The 16467-nt window shown below is 41.7% G+C and overlaps 5 protein-coding genes across 8 annotated transcripts; 4 read left to right on the top strand and 1 right to left on the bottom strand.

Annotated features, from left to right (window-relative positions):
* Nucleotides 1-14: 14 nt before the first annotated feature.
* Shop (sulfite oxidase) lies at nt 15-2762 on the top strand. Of its 2 annotated transcripts, none has more exons than XM_077417523.1 (8): nt 15-193; nt 314-937; nt 1029-1215; nt 1298-1423; nt 1490-1682; nt 1756-1959; nt 2084-2143; nt 2243-2762. In XM_077417523.1, exons 1-8 carry the CDS (start codon nt 153-155, stop codon nt 2482-2484), a joined length of 1677 nt encoding a protein of 558 aa, XP_077273649.1. In that variant the 5' UTR covers nt 15-152; the 3' UTR covers nt 2485-2762. The 2 variants fall into 2 exon arrangements, with proteins under 2 accessions (XP_077273649.1, XP_077273650.1); XM_077417524.1 differs by lacking the exon at nt 15-193 and having other exon boundaries at nt 316-456; nt 546-937.
* Nucleotides 2682-6547, top strand: LOC143903669 (armadillo-like helical domain-containing protein 3). Of its 2 annotated transcripts, none has more exons than XM_077417502.1 (11): nt 2682-2817; nt 3428-3614; nt 3695-3980; nt 4123-4256; nt 4372-4582; nt 4674-4968; nt 5051-5268; nt 5508-5740; nt 5814-5940; nt 6044-6318; nt 6407-6547. In XM_077417502.1, exons 2-11 carry the CDS (start codon nt 3468-3470, stop codon nt 6497-6499), a joined length of 2019 nt encoding a protein of 672 aa, XP_077273628.1. In that variant the 5' UTR covers nt 2682-2817; nt 3428-3467; the 3' UTR covers nt 6500-6547. The 2 variants fall into 2 exon arrangements, with proteins under 2 accessions (XP_077273628.1, XP_077273627.1); XM_077417501.1 differs by lacking the exon at nt 2682-2817 and adding an exon at nt 2843-3138.
* A 209-nt stretch (nt 6548-6756) lies between these two features.
* Prors-m (prolyl-tRNA synthetase 2-like protein, mitochondrial) lies at nt 6757-9532 on the bottom strand. 2 transcript variants are annotated; one of them, XM_077417527.1, is made up of 7 exons: nt 9392-9532; nt 9010-9226; nt 8413-8664; nt 7868-8129; nt 7585-7763; nt 7285-7497; nt 6757-7210 (listed from the first exon to the last, which is right to left on the bottom strand). In XM_077417527.1, exons 2-7 carry the CDS (start codon nt 9127-9129, stop codon nt 6926-6928), a joined length of 1311 nt encoding a protein of 436 aa, XP_077273653.1. In that variant the 5' UTR covers nt 9130-9226; nt 9392-9532; the 3' UTR covers nt 6757-6925. The 2 variants fall into 2 exon arrangements, with proteins under 2 accessions (XP_077273653.1, XP_077273654.1); XM_077417528.1 differs by lacking the exon at nt 9392-9532 and having other exon boundaries at nt 8999-9139.
* A 51-nt stretch (nt 9533-9583) lies between these two features.
* Tmem18 (transmembrane protein 18) lies at nt 9584-14041 on the top strand. Its single transcript, XM_077417557.1, has 5 exons — nt 9584-9931; nt 12169-12286; nt 12361-12415; nt 12514-12607; nt 12674-14041. The coding sequence occupies exons 1-5, from the start codon at nt 9854-9856 to the stop codon at nt 12806-12808; spliced, it is 480 nt and encodes a 159-aa protein (XP_077273683.1). The 5' UTR covers nt 9584-9853; the 3' UTR covers nt 12809-14041.
* Nucleotides 14042-14179: 138 nt separating this feature from the next.
* Mterf3 (mitochondrial transcription termination factor 3) lies at nt 14180-16280 on the top strand. The gene is made up of 2 exons (XM_077417532.1): nt 14180-15875; nt 15967-16280. Exons 1-2 carry the CDS (start codon nt 14984-14986, stop codon nt 16242-16244), a joined length of 1170 nt encoding a protein of 389 aa, XP_077273658.1. The 5' UTR covers nt 14180-14983; the 3' UTR covers nt 16245-16280.
* Nucleotides 16281-16467: the final 187 nt, after the last annotated feature.

The raw sequence follows: 16467 nt of genomic DNA, 5'->3' as shown, positions 1-16467 counted from the left end.
ACGTGTTTGTTACATACACAGTTGACAGTAGACACACAGCTGTCGTCCGAGACCGATCAAGGCAGACGAGACGTCAATCACTGGTTGATACCGGTTTACGCAGTTGACCTCACGGAAATATCAATTAAACGGTCCGTCCGCGAGTCAACGTTATGAGTTTACGCTGGAAAATATTTCACGGAATTAGACAGAGGTATCTATATTGGCTTGACTCTTTTAAAAATACTACAATAGCTATTCCAAACAGTATTATGTTTTATACAACATATTTTTGTGTGTATAATTTCACACGTGTGTCACCAATTAATTTCAGATCGCAGATACCACCGCTGCAGGTGATAGTAAGAGGTTATAACACCTGCCAGCAGTCTCCCACGGAGAAGGAGCATGGGTCCTCGAGGAATACGCGAGATCCTGCTACGTTGTACGCAACGTGTGTTGCCGTTGCCGCCTTAGGTATATCTTATTACATCACTTTCAAATACAAAAGAAACGTCTACGCTCTCAGCGCAACGCAAAACGTACAATGTGGTCAATTACGCAAGGACATGAAGACCTACACTCTGGAAGAAGTGGGGAAGCACGACAGCAAGGAAAATCGTATCTGGGTTACCTTCGGGCAGGGTGTATACGATATAACGGAATTTGTCGACAAGCATCCGGGTGGCCCCTCAAAAATTATGATGGCTGCAGGCGGCACCGTCGATCCGTTTTGGACCATATTCGCGAATCACAATACGCCGGAGATCCACTCCCTGCTGGAATCCATGAGAATCGGAAATATATCGGAGGAGGACGCTGAATCTAGTAAGAGCGATTTGTACGATCCGTACGCGAACGAGCCCGCCAGGCATAAGGCCCTAATAATTAACGGCAATAAACCCTTCTGCGCGGAACCGTCATCGTCGCTGTTAGTCGAGAGTTTTCTTACACCAAAGTAAGTGTATAATATTCAAATTGGTTTCCTTTCTTTATGATACACATTTCAATTACGCTGCAACTGATATCGTATCCTACTTTTTTTTCAGCGATTTCTTTTATGTGAGAAATCACTTACCCGTTCCTGAGATAGATTTGAAGGATTACACGCTAGAATTGGCGATAGAAGGAACGACCAAAAAGACGCTTGACTTCAAGGCGATAACGAAGTATAAAAAGCACACGATAACAGCGGCCGTAATGTGCGGCGGAAACAGGCGTTCAGACATGTCGAAGGTAGATCTATACAAAAATTAAGGAATTATTGCTCAAATTACTGAAACTAATAGCAGGTACATGACGCTTAATTTACTTACAGATTAAAACACTGAAAGGCATTAACTGGAACGTCGGTGCTGTTGGAAATGCGACATGGACAGGTGCACGATTGTGCGACGTATTAAAAGATTTAGGAATTAACGAAGATGCATTTAATCATGTTCAGGTATTTTCTTAATTTACTATTTGCATTGGAAAAGCATTGAAAAAAGTATTAATTATTTTTTATCAGTTTGAGGGATACGATCTGGATCCATCTGGTATGCCGTATGGGGCAAGCATCCCTATCTCTAAAGCAATGGATCCGAGAGCGGACGTGATCCTGGCTTATGAAATGAACGGCAAACCATTGAGCAGAGATCACGGATTCCCGATTAGAGTGATTGTACCTGGTGTCGTTGGGGCGAGAAACGTGAAATGGCTGAGTATGGAAAATTCTCAAGCTCCCGATTGCGCAAAATTATTGAATTTGTACTTATATTAAGCTATATTTGTCAGGTAAAATTAGCGTGTCGAAGGAAGAGAGTCAGTCGCAGTGGCAACAGGGCGACTACAAAGGATTCTCCCCGAACACAGACTGGGACAATGTGGACTTCGGTAAATCGCCCGCGATACAAGAAATGCCTGTAATATCGGCCATTTGTCAGCCGCAAAATTCAGATGTGGTCAAAGTCAACGAGAATGGCAAAATCCAAGTGAAAGGTAAAAGCGAAAATGGAATAGTCACATGAAGCTGAATTACGCAAATTGGTCTCATTATTTTTACGACGAGCATTGCATCCTAAATTTCTTAAACGTTTGTAAAATACAATTACTACTTTGTCAGGTTACGCATGGTCCGGTGGTGGCCACAAGGTAATCCGTATTGACGTCACAAATGATAAAGGTGAGAAAGACGAGAAAATGAGGCTGAAATCAGCCTGATCATTTTGCTTTTTTTAACGATCTCTCGCCATCAACTTTTTCGCACTTTTTAATTATAAAGGTAAGACTTGGCGCACAGCGGATTTGACGGAGGATCTTCAGGCGAAGGAAGGTCGATACTGGAGTTGGACATTGTGGAACGTGGAGCTTCCTGTGGACAAGAATTCCAAAGAGGTTGAAATCTGGGCGAAAGCGGTCGACTCGGCATATAACGTCCAACCGGAAAGCTTCAATAACATCTATAATTTAAGAGGATTGCTCTGCAACGCGTATCACAAAATTAAAATTCAATTGAAGCAATGAACGAATTGGTTTTCCATTGATCATTGGCATATCGTCTATCTTGAGTCTTGCAAGTCAAGAATTTGGTACTCTCTCTACAAAAAAAAATTTGTGATATACGAAAAGAGAAAATTATGCTTATTATCTTTCAAGTATTTCTTTTCTCTAAACGATAAAGATGTGGTAATTTAAGGTAGAAATCATTATACATTATAATGAATTGATATGTAATTATCGCAATTATTATATATACAATTTTGTAGGAAAAATCGATGCAATAATACTCGTAAAATCACGAAGCTTGTAGCAATGAATTGCGTTGTCCTTCCTTTGGTCTACAAACCGTACGATGTAGTGAGTTTTTAATGAAGTATAATATATTGATTGAGAATACAGAGAATAAGTTCCATGCTTCTAAATAAAGACGGAGAATTTATTCGAACTGGCGGTTCTAAATCCGGAATTTCGTGCTCTCGCCGCACGAGGTCTTCGAGGAGCAATTCACTGTTCTTTCGGCACTCTTGTGATTCGTACTCCAGAGAATGCGCACGCTCGCTGACAAGTCGATTTCATAACCTAAAAACACTATTTTTTTAACTGAATAATATCGGATGTAAAAAGACTGGTTTTATCGCAATATAATATATATATTATATATAAATTCTAGGAAGTTCGGTGAGAATTAATATTGGATAATCATTCTTTGATCTCTAAAATTTTACATCTTTAGATCACAATAATAGATCATGTAACAGTGTTACATTGAAATGTTGCAGAGCAAGACTTCGAATTTTGATAAATAAATATATTAAACGATATTTTTATTCGTTATACAAAGAGTTAGATAAATATAAGATGCATAGTACTGCCTCTGATTTTTTTTAGAAAAGTTATTTTAGGAAGATCTAAGATTATCATACAAGCGCAACGTTATGAAAGAACTTATATGCCAACATGTTTTTAGAGTTTGAATATGAACAGAGGAAAATAGTTTTACCGTACCAATGGCTATGAGAAAAAGGAGCGGCTCCGGTGCCAAACGTCAACACAAATGCAAGCTAGTACCGATCTACGAGAGTTTCTTTAAGGGCGAAGACCTGACGCTAGCTCATCCAAATTTCTGGAATGAATTGTTCCTCATTAAACCTATGGTACGTATCCTGGGACTGTTTTTGCCATTTTCCGACTTATCGAAGATAAATACATTTATTTCATGCAATATATATTGTAGGTACCTCACATCGAAAATGAAATTCTACATATGACGTCGGAACAGCTAAATGCGAGCAAAGAAAATTTGAACGCATTGGTGTGCCACTGTGTTGACACGTTAGTCGATGAACATCCATTTAGAATAGTGTACGCACTGCAAACTTTAGCAGCCGTCATCCAATCCATGTACAAGAAAGCCAACCAGGGAGACTATGGATTTAATTTGATAGATATTCTAGTAGGCTTCGATTCTGCGGAGCAGAGGATGACCACGTTAATGCAGCATTGTAATAATTTTTTAACAGGTAATATATAGGTAATATATATCTTTATTGTTTTCGGAACATTCACATCTCTCAAGCTTCTTTTATATTTATTATATATATATTAAAAAAAGAAAAAATTAATAACAGTACTGAAAGAGCAGAATATATACATGTTTTTTAGGTGAATATCCGGATAGTTTGAAAGCTTTGTGCCTGAAATTGTTATTAATAATAGTTACCGGTATGGATAATATCAGCCAAAATACCTTACTGGAATATGTGATGTTAAACAGTGTTTTTGAATCGCTAATTCAAGTATGTTAGACATTTAAAAATAGTAATTTTTGATTTTCATGAAAAATTCTAAATAAAATTTTGAATAAAGTTTGATCTTACGCGTATTAATAATTGCTTATATTATTTTGTGTAGTTATTGAGAGATACAGCTGCTAGAAATCGTCACGGTCACGATGCAGTTTTACTGTTAACGCTTTTAGTCAACTATCGGAAATACGAAAGTGCAAATCCCTATATCGTCAAGTTATCAATTTTGGACGATGAATTAGCTCTCAATGGATATGGACAAGCTATATCGAGTTCATTGACGGATTTTTGCCGGCAATTTGCTCAACAAAGAGCGGGTATTGTGAATGCAATAATAGTAGCAATATAACTGTTTAGATAATATTTAACGTAAACATTCAGTGTAATAATAATGCGATATATTTTCAGAAATACAAGCATCTTGGCTGTCTTCGTTAACTAGTATAGTTGGCAGCATGTTTGTCGGAGAGGAAGAAGCGAAAACCCAACAAGTTCGCGCGAATAATGCTTTACTTTTAGCTTTATATGAGGCTACACATTTAAATCGTAATTTTGTAACTACTTTGGCCTATACGCAAAGTGATACTAGTGCACCTCCATCGCCGAATAATACCCTGGGCCCGAACGCGGTAGCTCCTGGTGCTTCGCCACCCGACGTGATGGCTCAGCCGTTCAACTTACTAGCAACCTTCCTGCAGTATTGGTGAGAATATAATATAAATTATTATAAAATTATTAATGATTCGCTGCTTAACAATTGTGAGATATCTGCATTTGCATTACAGTTCGATAGTTATGCAAGTAATTCGAACGGAGGCTATAATGAATAATGTGAAGCTGTGCTTCTTGATACTAAGCTGCATTGCGGAGGACCAATATGCAAACAGTTTAATGCACGACGCGAATCTCGCATTTAGAGTTCAGCTACATAGAGTACCTATGCATCATAGAAAGTTGCAGGATAAGGCAGCGCCGGCTCAACCGCTTGCAGCTACGTTACTCGGTATCTTTTCAATATATGTTTCAGGAGTTCGTGTTTCTTATGTTCTCTCGAAATATAATAGAAACCAAATAAGGACAGAGTTCCACTAGTGTCGAAGCATTTGCTGCTTACAGCTTATAAAATATTATGCAAATAGTTCTAAATTTCGAGATGAGTTATAATAAATTAAAGAACGTTTTAAATGCTCGTTTTTCATTATGTTACTTAAAATGATTGTTATCTATATCGTTTTGTTATAGATCTGCTTGTCGAGTTCATAACATCACATATGATGAAGAAATTTCCGCTTGAGTTATATCATCGATGTATCGGCGTTTTACAAAGACTGCTGTGCTATCAGAAGAGGTGCCGTGTCAGGCTTGGTTATCAGTGGCGGGATCTTTGGACCGCGCTAATTAACTTACTTAAATTTTTAACAACGCACGAAAGTCATCTTATTAAAAAAATGAACATATTTCCTTTAGCTATTCAGGTAACGAGACAATTGCGAAACTGCATTGTCATACGGTCGAACAAGATAATACTTGGATTACTTTTGACAACAGGTGGTGAACGTTTTAAATTTCTTTATTACGTACGCTGATACATTCCTATCGTCACCCAATAGTTATGATGAATTATTTTACGAAATTATCCGTATGAGACTTATCTTCACCAATCTAAATGCCATGGGTAAGTAGCTGTTAATGATGTAAGAATTTTGGTGCTTTAAGCAAAATAGTAAATAGTACGAGTAGCAAATATTTTATAACGAGTATATCTGGAAATGTTCTAGCACTCAGGTATTCGACTAGTGAAACGTACGAGTACAAAGAACACGCGCTCAAATTAACGAATTCTCTCGTCAATGTGAGGGATATAGTAAATCATTTTCCACCGAAGATAGCTGCGTGGCTGGCGAAGGAAAGCTTGTCGACACCAACGGAACAACAAATTCTAGCTATTATAATACAGAATTATGACAGTCTCGCTTTAAAACTGCAGGATAATCTGGATCAATACGAGAGATACTCGGAAAAGCCTAATCATACTGCGTTTTTTGAGGAAATGGTAATAAAATAAAATACATCGATTTATATATTTGTTTCGTCTTATATCAAAATTCTGTAAGTGATATTTTACACGTTATCATTTTCAGGTGACTGGAGTGATAGTGGATACACGGGCTTCGATAGATCTTAATGCTTTAGATACGCAAACTATACTAGAAGAGCTTTCAAATATTTCATAATGTAAAAACGTATATATCGCAATATATTTTCAACATTGTGTGTGGTTATTGTATCTTTTCTTACGTATTCCCAGCCAGTTTTTCTTATAAATTAATCAAAAGTCAAATGTATATTCGTGGAGATATGTCCGAAGATTGTTTATCATTCTTAATATATTTTTTTGTTATTCTTTATAATTCTTTAATTAAAATTTTACTTCGTTAAAACAATCTCTAGAACATACCGTATGTGTATGAATAATATGAAGACTATCATATGAACAACAAGAAATCGATATTATTCATAAAAATGTACAGTTACACATTGTCAAGATATAAAACGTGCATAAAAATACATTTATTGGTACTTTAATTTTATTTCTTAAATATATACTGTACATGTGTGTGTGTGTGTGTGTGTGTGTGTGTGTGTGTCCGTATCTTTTTCTAATTTTTAAAATCTATATTATCAAAATAATCACTTGTTTGATCCAATGATAATTCGCGATAAGTTGAACTGCCCACCTCGTGGATTTCGAACAAAGGAACCGATTGGGTTGCCGCTTTGCCAATGACAATTATGTAAGGGTATCCCAATGCACGTGCAAACACCAGCCGTTTGCCGATCGTGTGATGCGTGCGATCGTCCAATATCGCATCAATATCTCGTTTACAAAGTATCTCAGACAGCTGCTCGACGTAGACAGACGTATCCTCTTCTTTGCTTCCAGCCTACGGGTCCCAATTCAGTATATAATAAGGAATATTCTTTAACAGAGATAAAGTCATATTTATCACTTTACTACCTTTGGTGGTATGATGCATACTGTATATGGCGCTAACTTTATAGGCCACCTAATTTCGTTATTCGTCGACAAGATTTCGGCAGCTAACGTAATGATACGACTTAATCCGAGACCGAAACAGCCCATTACCATAGGTTTCGATTTATTCTGCTCCAGATACGTCGCTTTTAACGGCTGCGAATACTTTGTGTCTAACAAAAATGTATGCCCTACCTGCGATTACCGTTTATGCAATGTAACATATCCTTTTTGTGACATTAGCTGTCAAGTATTTTTTTCTTAGAAATTCCTACCAATTACCTCAGCAGCAATATGTCGATGCATTTCATTTTTACATTCCGGACAACTCGTTTCGGAAATACTCTGATTAACAGAGAAATTGCACGAGGGGCACTGAAGTATCGCGTCTTCACCAATATCAGATATATAATGATATTCGTGTGACATCAGGCCTCCGATTGCTCCCACATCACCTATGCCTTTTAACATTTATCATTAAATCATTCTCTAAGGCCTTTCCAACGTTACAACTATGCGTCTATGAATACGCAGATTCTAGTACTTAATTAGAAATGTTAATTACTTTTTATGTACTTTATACCAATCTGCCTAAAAATATTATTATAAGACTCGCAGACTAAATCATACGTATGTCGTGCGTTGTCCAAGTTAGTATCGAACGTGTATAAATCTTTCATGATAAATTCTCGGCTACGTAGGAGACCAAGCCGCGGTTTCATTTCGTCTCGCCATTTGCTCGAAATTTGATATAACTTCAACGGTAACGATTTAGCAGAGAGCTGTCCTACCGATGACACCAAATCACAGATCGCTTCTTCGTGTGTCTATAATAAAACAAGTTTATCCAAAAGCACACTTCTATATTAATAAAATTAGCATTCATATATTTTTTCAGTCGAAATAGAAGATAAACACGTTACACATTTTTAGTCAAAAGATTTATCTTATTAGTTTAGAAAAATTTCTTGTCAATTGAAATGTGTCATTGGCTTTTCTATTCCCGAAATAAAATTTTCAATTTCTCTTCCAAGAAACTTGGACCCAAAATTTTATCTAAAATATAAAACTTAATAGGAAAATACAGTAGTATATATATTTCTTACTTACTGGGCTCAATATATACATCTTCTTGTGTCTATCCGTAACTGTAAACAACTCGGTTTTAGTGGAGTCTAATCTGTCGGTTTTCTTCCACAGGGCAGCTGGAGTCAACGCTGGAAGTAGTATTTTTTCCGCGCCGATATTTGCCATTTCTTTGTCGACCAGTTGGATTAACTTATTTAAAATTCGCACTCCTAACGGCAGTAGGGCGTACATGCCAATGCTAACTGGTTTAATGATTCCATAATTGATCATTAACTGAAACAATTAAAAATATTAAAGACGAAGCCTTCGAGTCGAAAGAAAATCAGTCGTTTAATTCGGGAACTTTTATATGGAACATATAAAAATTAAATGAATATTCGAGCTTAGACATAATTCGTTCAAAGGAACTATTAGTTTTTAATTTTAAATTTAGGAAACACATCGTCTTAACATTACAATTCCTAACAAAATATTATTGCATCAAGCAAGTGATTTTCAACGATTGGAAAAGCACGCACACAGTGCAATAAACACTTTGCCCAAAGAATCCATTCATCTGTTCGAAAGTATTCTCAAAATATTTTTAATTAATGTTTTAAAAAAGTACCTTGCACACACCTTATGACCTTTCGATGCAATTTCTGTCTTTTCCACGCTATCGAGCGATCCACTCGTCGCCAGGGGTTGAAATATCCTCGACATCCGAGTCAGATTAATAATTTTCGTTTTACTTGCCATTTCTGAGGACGTTTACACAACAATTGACAACGATGCACGTGCGGGAAAACCGGCCGAATCACGTTGGAACGTTCGCCGACCGACGAGTGCTACTTTTCTGTAAGAGCCGCAAGTTGATTGGCTTAAACTGAAACTCGGACCGATTTCTAGTATCGTGTACCAGATTTATTCATTTTAAATGCAATTTACAATTGCGTGATATGCACTTGTAATTGATGATATAACCTATAGTAATTTTCATCCGAAAGAACTGTGAACATGCCTTTAACGTCCGCCCCTCCTCCCTGCTCCGTTCGAGCGGTCGCGCGCATTGACCGCGCGGCGCGCTTCGCTCCACCGCCAACTTCGCTCCGTTCGCGCAGGCGAAGGCGATCCCCCCGTCGCTCGTCGCTCGTATCGGCTCGGTTCGATCCGGTCCGGTCCGCGGTCAATTAGTCGCTCCCGTCGTTCCCGTCGGTCAGTGGTCTGTCCAGTCCGTCAGTCGCGAGACTCGCTACCGGTGCGGTGGCCGCGAGAACGGGTGCGCGCGTGTGTTTTGGGATATCCTCGCCCTCGCCGCGCGGATGCGCTCGCCTTCCTCTCTGTCACCGCCTGCTCTCCCGGCGCCCGCCAGTCGTCGTCGTCGTCGCCGTCGCCGTCGCCGCCACCGCTGTCACCGTCACCGTCCCCGCGGCACGTCGCAGCACCCGTCGCCGTCGCCGTCGCGCGCCGCGAGAGGCACACGATGTCGAGCGACGAGCCGTTTCACAGCCTGTTCACCGCCACGGACAGCATCGACGGCATCTGGCCCTTCCTGCAGAGCGTGAGTCTCAAGTCTCAACCCGTCCGTCCGTATCCGTACGCTCTCCTTCGCGCTGCCCTCCTCCTTTTTCCCCTCTCCTTCCCGTCTTCCTTCTCCGCTGTCGTCGCTTCCCGTTGGCGCGACAGTCCCCGGAGTCCCTCGTTTTTTTTCTTTCTTTCCCACGTCTCCTCTTTTCACGTTCTCGAATCTTCGAAAGGGCGTCTCGGCAATGCCCAGCTGATCGCGTAATTGGAATCCCGAATTTTTGCGTCGTCCTCGATCTTTTCGATTCCTTCGATCGTGTGACGGAGAAACCGGAGTCGCGTTCCAGAAAGCAGCGGCGCGACACGCCGAATGATGTCACGGTTAATTGCGCGTTCTCCGTTTCGCGGTGATTCTCTCGTTCTTGACGTTTACCGTCAAAAAAATGTACGAGATCGCGTCGTCCTGCCTCTCGAGATAATTTTCCGCACGCGCTCGTTCGTATACATCTCGACGATCGAGATCAGGCGCGTGACGCGGAGAGATAACGCCGCATCGGGACACATTTACAAGGCCTTGTCTCTTCTCGCCGCAGGCTCCACACGTTGCGCTTTCTCGATTGAAATAAAACGCCGCGGAATTTGGAGAGAACGAAGAAGAAATGATACGAGGAGAGGCGAGTCGCGAGGATTGAAAAGAACCCGCGGACGTCGCGCGTCTCTCGACAGTCTCGACGACCGAAAGACAAGAGTATTAGAAGTTTAAAAGGCAGGAAGGAGACACGGAAGGAGCGATTTAAAAACCGGACCTGCCGCAATTTTTTCCAGCTTACGATGCTCGAGAAAGAGAAACCGTCGCGCGCCACGTAAAAATGCGCGTAAATATATACGCGTGTTTGCGTGGATTTGAAATGGAAATTTATGCGCGGTCAATCATGAAAAAATCCACTCCTTTCCGTTCCGTAAGGTATAAAGGTACCAATACCCGCGGACACTTAAGCGTAGGAAATGTACCAATACCTGGACACGTATCTGTGTCTGGATACCTTTAAAAAAATATAAATTTATGAAAATAAACGTTTGTGGATATTTTAATTGAAGTTTCAAACTACAAGAAAAAATACTTTTATCTTTGATTTTAATTCGCGTTATATACTTATAAATAATAAAGGTGTCCGGGTATTGGTACCTTTACCTTATCACGTCATTTCCATTTTATAGTCATTGTTACGAGCGCCATACGTGACAGTCTCTTTATAAAATTCGTGCGTACATTTTAATTAAGCGAGTAGGATTCCCCTCGCGTGGGTCATTCACGTAATTCTGCATATTTTCTGCGCATCGCTCTACTATCAGTTGCTACATCCTCGCGTTCCAGATTCCTGTGGCCGGCGATTTACATTCGCCGCTCGGGCAACTTTCGTTTTCGACGGCGCGCCACGCGCTGTTTACGCCGAGCTCCGAACGCCGAGATCTATCCCGCAGAGGAGGCGCAGATCCCTTATCTTATCGCCGCGCCGCGCCGCGCCGCGCCGGTGTCGCGTGCGCGACGAGACGCGTATCAGACGGGAGGCAAGAATGGAATTCAATACCGGCTACTGGCGGCTCCGGCGATGCCGCGACCCTCTTATCGTCCTGGACGAAGAGGCGGCGGCGGCGGCGAAAAATCGCCGATTATATTGGCGCTCTATTTTCGTCGTCGTATTCGTTCAAGGGCATCCCGTTGCCGAGATACGTGGCCGCCCCCTCCCCCACGAAAACGCATCGCGTTACACACGTAATTCAGTCTCCAGAATCTCGCTGGATATTTTTAAACGGTTATCGCGCGTCCCGCTTTCGAATTTCTTCATTCCTTTCGTTGTAAGGAGATTACGGGAGATTATCGTCCACTTGTGCAAGTAAATAAATCGCAAAATTGAGAGAGAAAGGGGTCGGGGGATAGGGAGAGGGAGAAACGTGTGTTACGCTTCTTTTTACGCCGCGCGGCTCTGTTAAGAGTTGTAAAAAGATACTTTGTGTGCGAGAGATAGGACCGATGTCACAGTCTCCGATTAACGTGATCCTCCGATTAAACTCACTCTGCGTCTCTTTCTAACTGTCCTAGAAAGAGACGAAGAGTGAGTTTAATCGGAGGATCACGTTAATCGGAGACTGTGATATCGACCCATAAGATAACACATTGAAGTTTTTTTTATTTAAAGATAACGTTTCGCGATATCAGTTTTTTGCTCTGGAGTAAAGAATATTAATGTGTCTCGTATGAATGTACCGTTGCAGATCGATTGGAGGGATCCATGGCTAGCCGCGCTATTGACTTTTCACGTTGCCGTCACGATGACCGCGTTAATGACGAGGAACCACGCGAATTTTCAGATAATCCTGTTCCTCGTGCTCCGTAAGAATCTGCTGTAATTACCACGGATTTCGCCCAGTTTCCGTAACCGTTACCGCGAGCTCTCTCTGTTTCAGTGCTCCTGGTTTATTTCTCCGAAAGTATTAACGAGGTTGCGGCGACCAACTGGATGTACGTATTGAACTGCGACCGCGGCGTATCAATGCGGCTCCCCTCCTCCGAGCTTTTGCGGTTCGTTTTCGTATAATCCCCTTTAACAACTTTCGCAGGGTATTCTCTAGACAGCAGTACTTCGATTCGCAAGGCCTGTTCATATCCGTCGTTTTCTCCGTTCCCATTTTAATAAACTGCATGATCATGGTGGTAAGTGTAGCAACTTCCGAGAGCAACCCGGCTTTGAACGCGCGTTGATCGTCGTTGACCTTTCAGGCCAGTTGGCTTTATCAATCCAGTCAATTGATGACGAGCCTGAAGCGGGCTCAGCTACGGCAGCAGGCTAAAAATCGTCAGTCGAACGGGGAGACGACGAACGAGAGAACGGCCGCTCGACCGAAGCACGAATGAAGATCCGGAGATCTAGTCATGACACGAGTAGAACGAGAGGATGTACGTGCTATTTAAGGACAAGAGAGAATCGCTAGAATTATACTTATGTCGACTTACAGATAGATTTTATAAAGCGCCGCGTACACTTGGCCATCGATTCGACGAGCGTTCCGACCTTTATCGCGAAACGCCGATTAGACTAGTTTGATATTTCACGCTGAGACCTGCGCGACGGAAAAAGGGGAGGGGAAAAAATACATACAACAATATATTAGCGCAGTAGGAACGATAACGCACGTCGGAGTTGCCTAGTCGAACAACTCTCCGTTAGAACGTACCTCCCGACATCGCGCGCCGTTTTACACACAACGATTTTACGAAATTAAACCACTTGATGCGCGAAACGCAAACTGGATTGACGAGAGATAATCGGCCGGGCTACGAACAATAACTACGCAGGAGGAGTAACATGCGGCAAGCCACGGTTTGTCCTTGTCTTAACATTAAAGGCCGACTTCGACCAAATTGTAGTCATATCCATAATTACATTGTTAACTTAATCGGCGGTTATTTGCAAACGGCAAAAATGTTTAATTGTGTATTTGTCGTCTTCGATATTTAATCTCTCTTTCTACGTTGAGCGTGGATAATGATTATAAAAAAAAAATTAACGATTCCATTCACGTTGAGTTGCACGGGCACTTGATATGTTAATTGCCGAACGAATTAATTTGAAGTTTGGTCGAAGTCGTCCGACGGGGAACATTCCGCTAGTTTATTTACGTTGTTTCGATATTCAAATACTGGTCGTGAGAATCAAAGTGTTCTTAATGTGTAATTAACGTACTTATTACATGAAATAGCGCAGACATGTCACTTTTGACGTAACAGCTCCGCCGTAAAGAGATATAACACATTAATTAAGGACCTTAATACACAATAACACCTGTATATTTGTGTGCGCAGGCGCCGCGCGCGCGCGCGCGCGCGCGTGTGTGTGTGTGTGTGCGTGTACGAGCATGCGTGAGAGAATTTTGCGTGAGTTTTGCGAATGTTGTGGCCTTCCGCGAATCGTGCTTCGCGATTTTGAGGAAGGAATGCTGGATGTTCCCCCCTGGGGTGTGGTGTGTCGCGTCATTCCCTGAATTGTATATTGATGTAAAATCAAAGCGCATTACCTTGCCGCCTTTATATTTAATATTACGCGCGTTTAATCGTTTTAAGATAATAAAGAGTATTTGTTCATACAAACGCACGCGTCCCCGCCCGCTCCTCTGCCGTTTTTTCCGCTCGCCCTCCTTTCCACGCGACGCTGACTCGGCGAATTGCAAATCTCAATGCATACTTGCGTGCGTATAATTCGTTTTTTTATGTTTTCTCGCGCATCATTAAAAATGATTCGTGCGACGCACGTTCTCGGATTTGCTGTCGCTGTACCAAGCATCATTGGCTTAAGTCAGTAAATCAAAAACGTCCACGTATTTTTAATTATAATTATGTTTTATATATATATAGATATATATCTATAATTTTAATTATTTTTTAAAGCCCACCTTACACGATCTGAGGATAGAAATCTGACGTGTCTCTAACTTTTATATCGCATGCTTTATATATAAATACGAGAATGTATTTTAATATATTATTATTTAAATATATGTATAATATGATATATATTAATACACACACACACACACACACGTAGTTTAACATATATTTTATCTAAGTACGTGTTCTGACCTCGATTCTTTTTCATACTACACCGCACATGAATAAAATATTCTCCTGCATATTCTTCCGATGTGAATTATAAATCGTCTAAAGTGGGCTTATGCTACTTTATTAATATTAATATTATTGATTGTGTATTATCACTATTATCTATTATCGAACGGAACCAGAATTCTTTACCCACCGAGAAGATTCGCAAACGTGGCTACGTAGTACGTAGTTCGATCGTTCGATCCTGGAGGCGTTTAGATAAGAAAATGGCCGCGCTCTCAGGTTCATGTATTTATTGTATTTTTGGCAGCAAAGGAGCAAAGCAAACTGCAAGATTCCACGAGCTATCCGGTGAATGACAGATTGTTAAGGATGTTTTTTAACAAAAGTACGTGAGGAAGATTCGACAGTCGCACGGTCCTTTGACTTAAATTGCTTGACGCCGATGCGGCAACGGAACGGGTATCGAGTATGTTTCGACGATGTTGTTCGCTCGCGTCGACGGCACGACCGGTCGCGACGGATTTAATCGCGCGATTCGTCTCGAGAGGCGACGGGCCGAGACGATGCGTGTCGAAGGAACTCGAGAGAGGCTTCGAGGCAGCCTCCTGCAAATCGAGGGTCTTGCCGGAAGGGGCGAAGGCCGCCGATGGAAATTACGCGCTGAAACCGCGACCTAACCTAAGCCCGAGCAAAATAAACGCGACTCCGTCCGCTTGCGAGGACTATCTTGATGATCGTGAAATAGAGCTGCCGCATCCTCTGGACGTGTGCACCGAAGACCTGTCGGACATCGGTGCGCCCCTCACTCCGACCTTCACCTTTGCCAAGTACGCGAACAAGTCCCGCACGATTCAGGAGCTGGTGAAGCTCGGAGTCGCTCTGTACAAGTTCGAGGCGCAGGAGGGGATGGTGCAGTACATCCTGAACCTCGACTTCGAGCGGGACGTGATGCCGTACATAAGGTTCCTGCACGACTGCAGGGTACCCGCCGATTACCTGGGCGAGTTCATCACCAGGAATCCCTATATCTTCAAGGAGGACATGGACGATCTGCACACGAGGATAAGATACCTAAGGGCGCACAACTACAGCAAGCCGATGATACAGACCATAATCTGCAAGAATCCCAACTGGCTTTTGTACGGTACGAAGGATATAGACAACAGGCTCGGCTATTTCCAGAGCAACTTCAAGCTTCGCGGCAAGGAGGTGAGATTCCTGACGGTCAAAGGGCCCAAGGTGGTGACGTACAGGATGGTGCACCTGCTGGAAAACACGTTCAGCATCAAGGAGGAGATGGGCTTCGGTCAGACGCAAGTGAAGAGACTGCTTCTCACGCTGCCCAAGATATGGACCAAGAGTAAGCGCGCGCGCGCGCCTGCGCGGCAACGATTAATTTTAGGATTTGCGAAGGCAAATTGTGCTTGACGTCTCTTAAATTGTGCTTTCAGATCGCGAGAAATTGCTGAGTACGTTCGAATACGCTCATAACGAGATGCAGCTGCAACGTGACTTAATCGTGCAGGTGCCACACGTTCTGCTTTGCAGGAAAACCAGACTCGAGCAGAGGCATTTGTTCCTGGTGGAATTGAAAAAGGCACAGTACGATCCTTCTAAACCAATGTACGTTTCACCACGAGCCTTAATTAGCGGTACAGACGTGGACTTTTGTAGAGACATCGCACAGACATCCACCGACGTTTACAATGCGTTTCTCAAAACGTTTTAATTATAATACAGTATGTAAATAAATGTTGATAGAATATTTTTCGTTTTCCGAATAATTTCTAGTAGCGGTATTCCCGTTTCCGTGAGATTTCAATAGGCTTTCGTGTATTTTGCTGATTTTTATGTACATCACGTATAAATAAGTTTTTTTTTTACATCGCATTCGTTGAAACCACAATTATCCTCTATTAAATAAAAAAAGAAGTAGATAACATATATATATA

Source organism: Temnothorax americanus, unplaced genomic scaffold, assembly GCF_048541705.1.
Source record: "Temnothorax americanus isolate GAGA-0224 unplaced genomic scaffold, ASM4854170v1 Scaffold49, whole genome shotgun sequence".
Lineage (NCBI taxonomy): Eukaryota > Metazoa > Arthropoda > Insecta > Hymenoptera > Formicidae > Temnothorax > Temnothorax americanus.
This window is presented reverse-complemented; position numbering and strand designations above follow the sequence as displayed.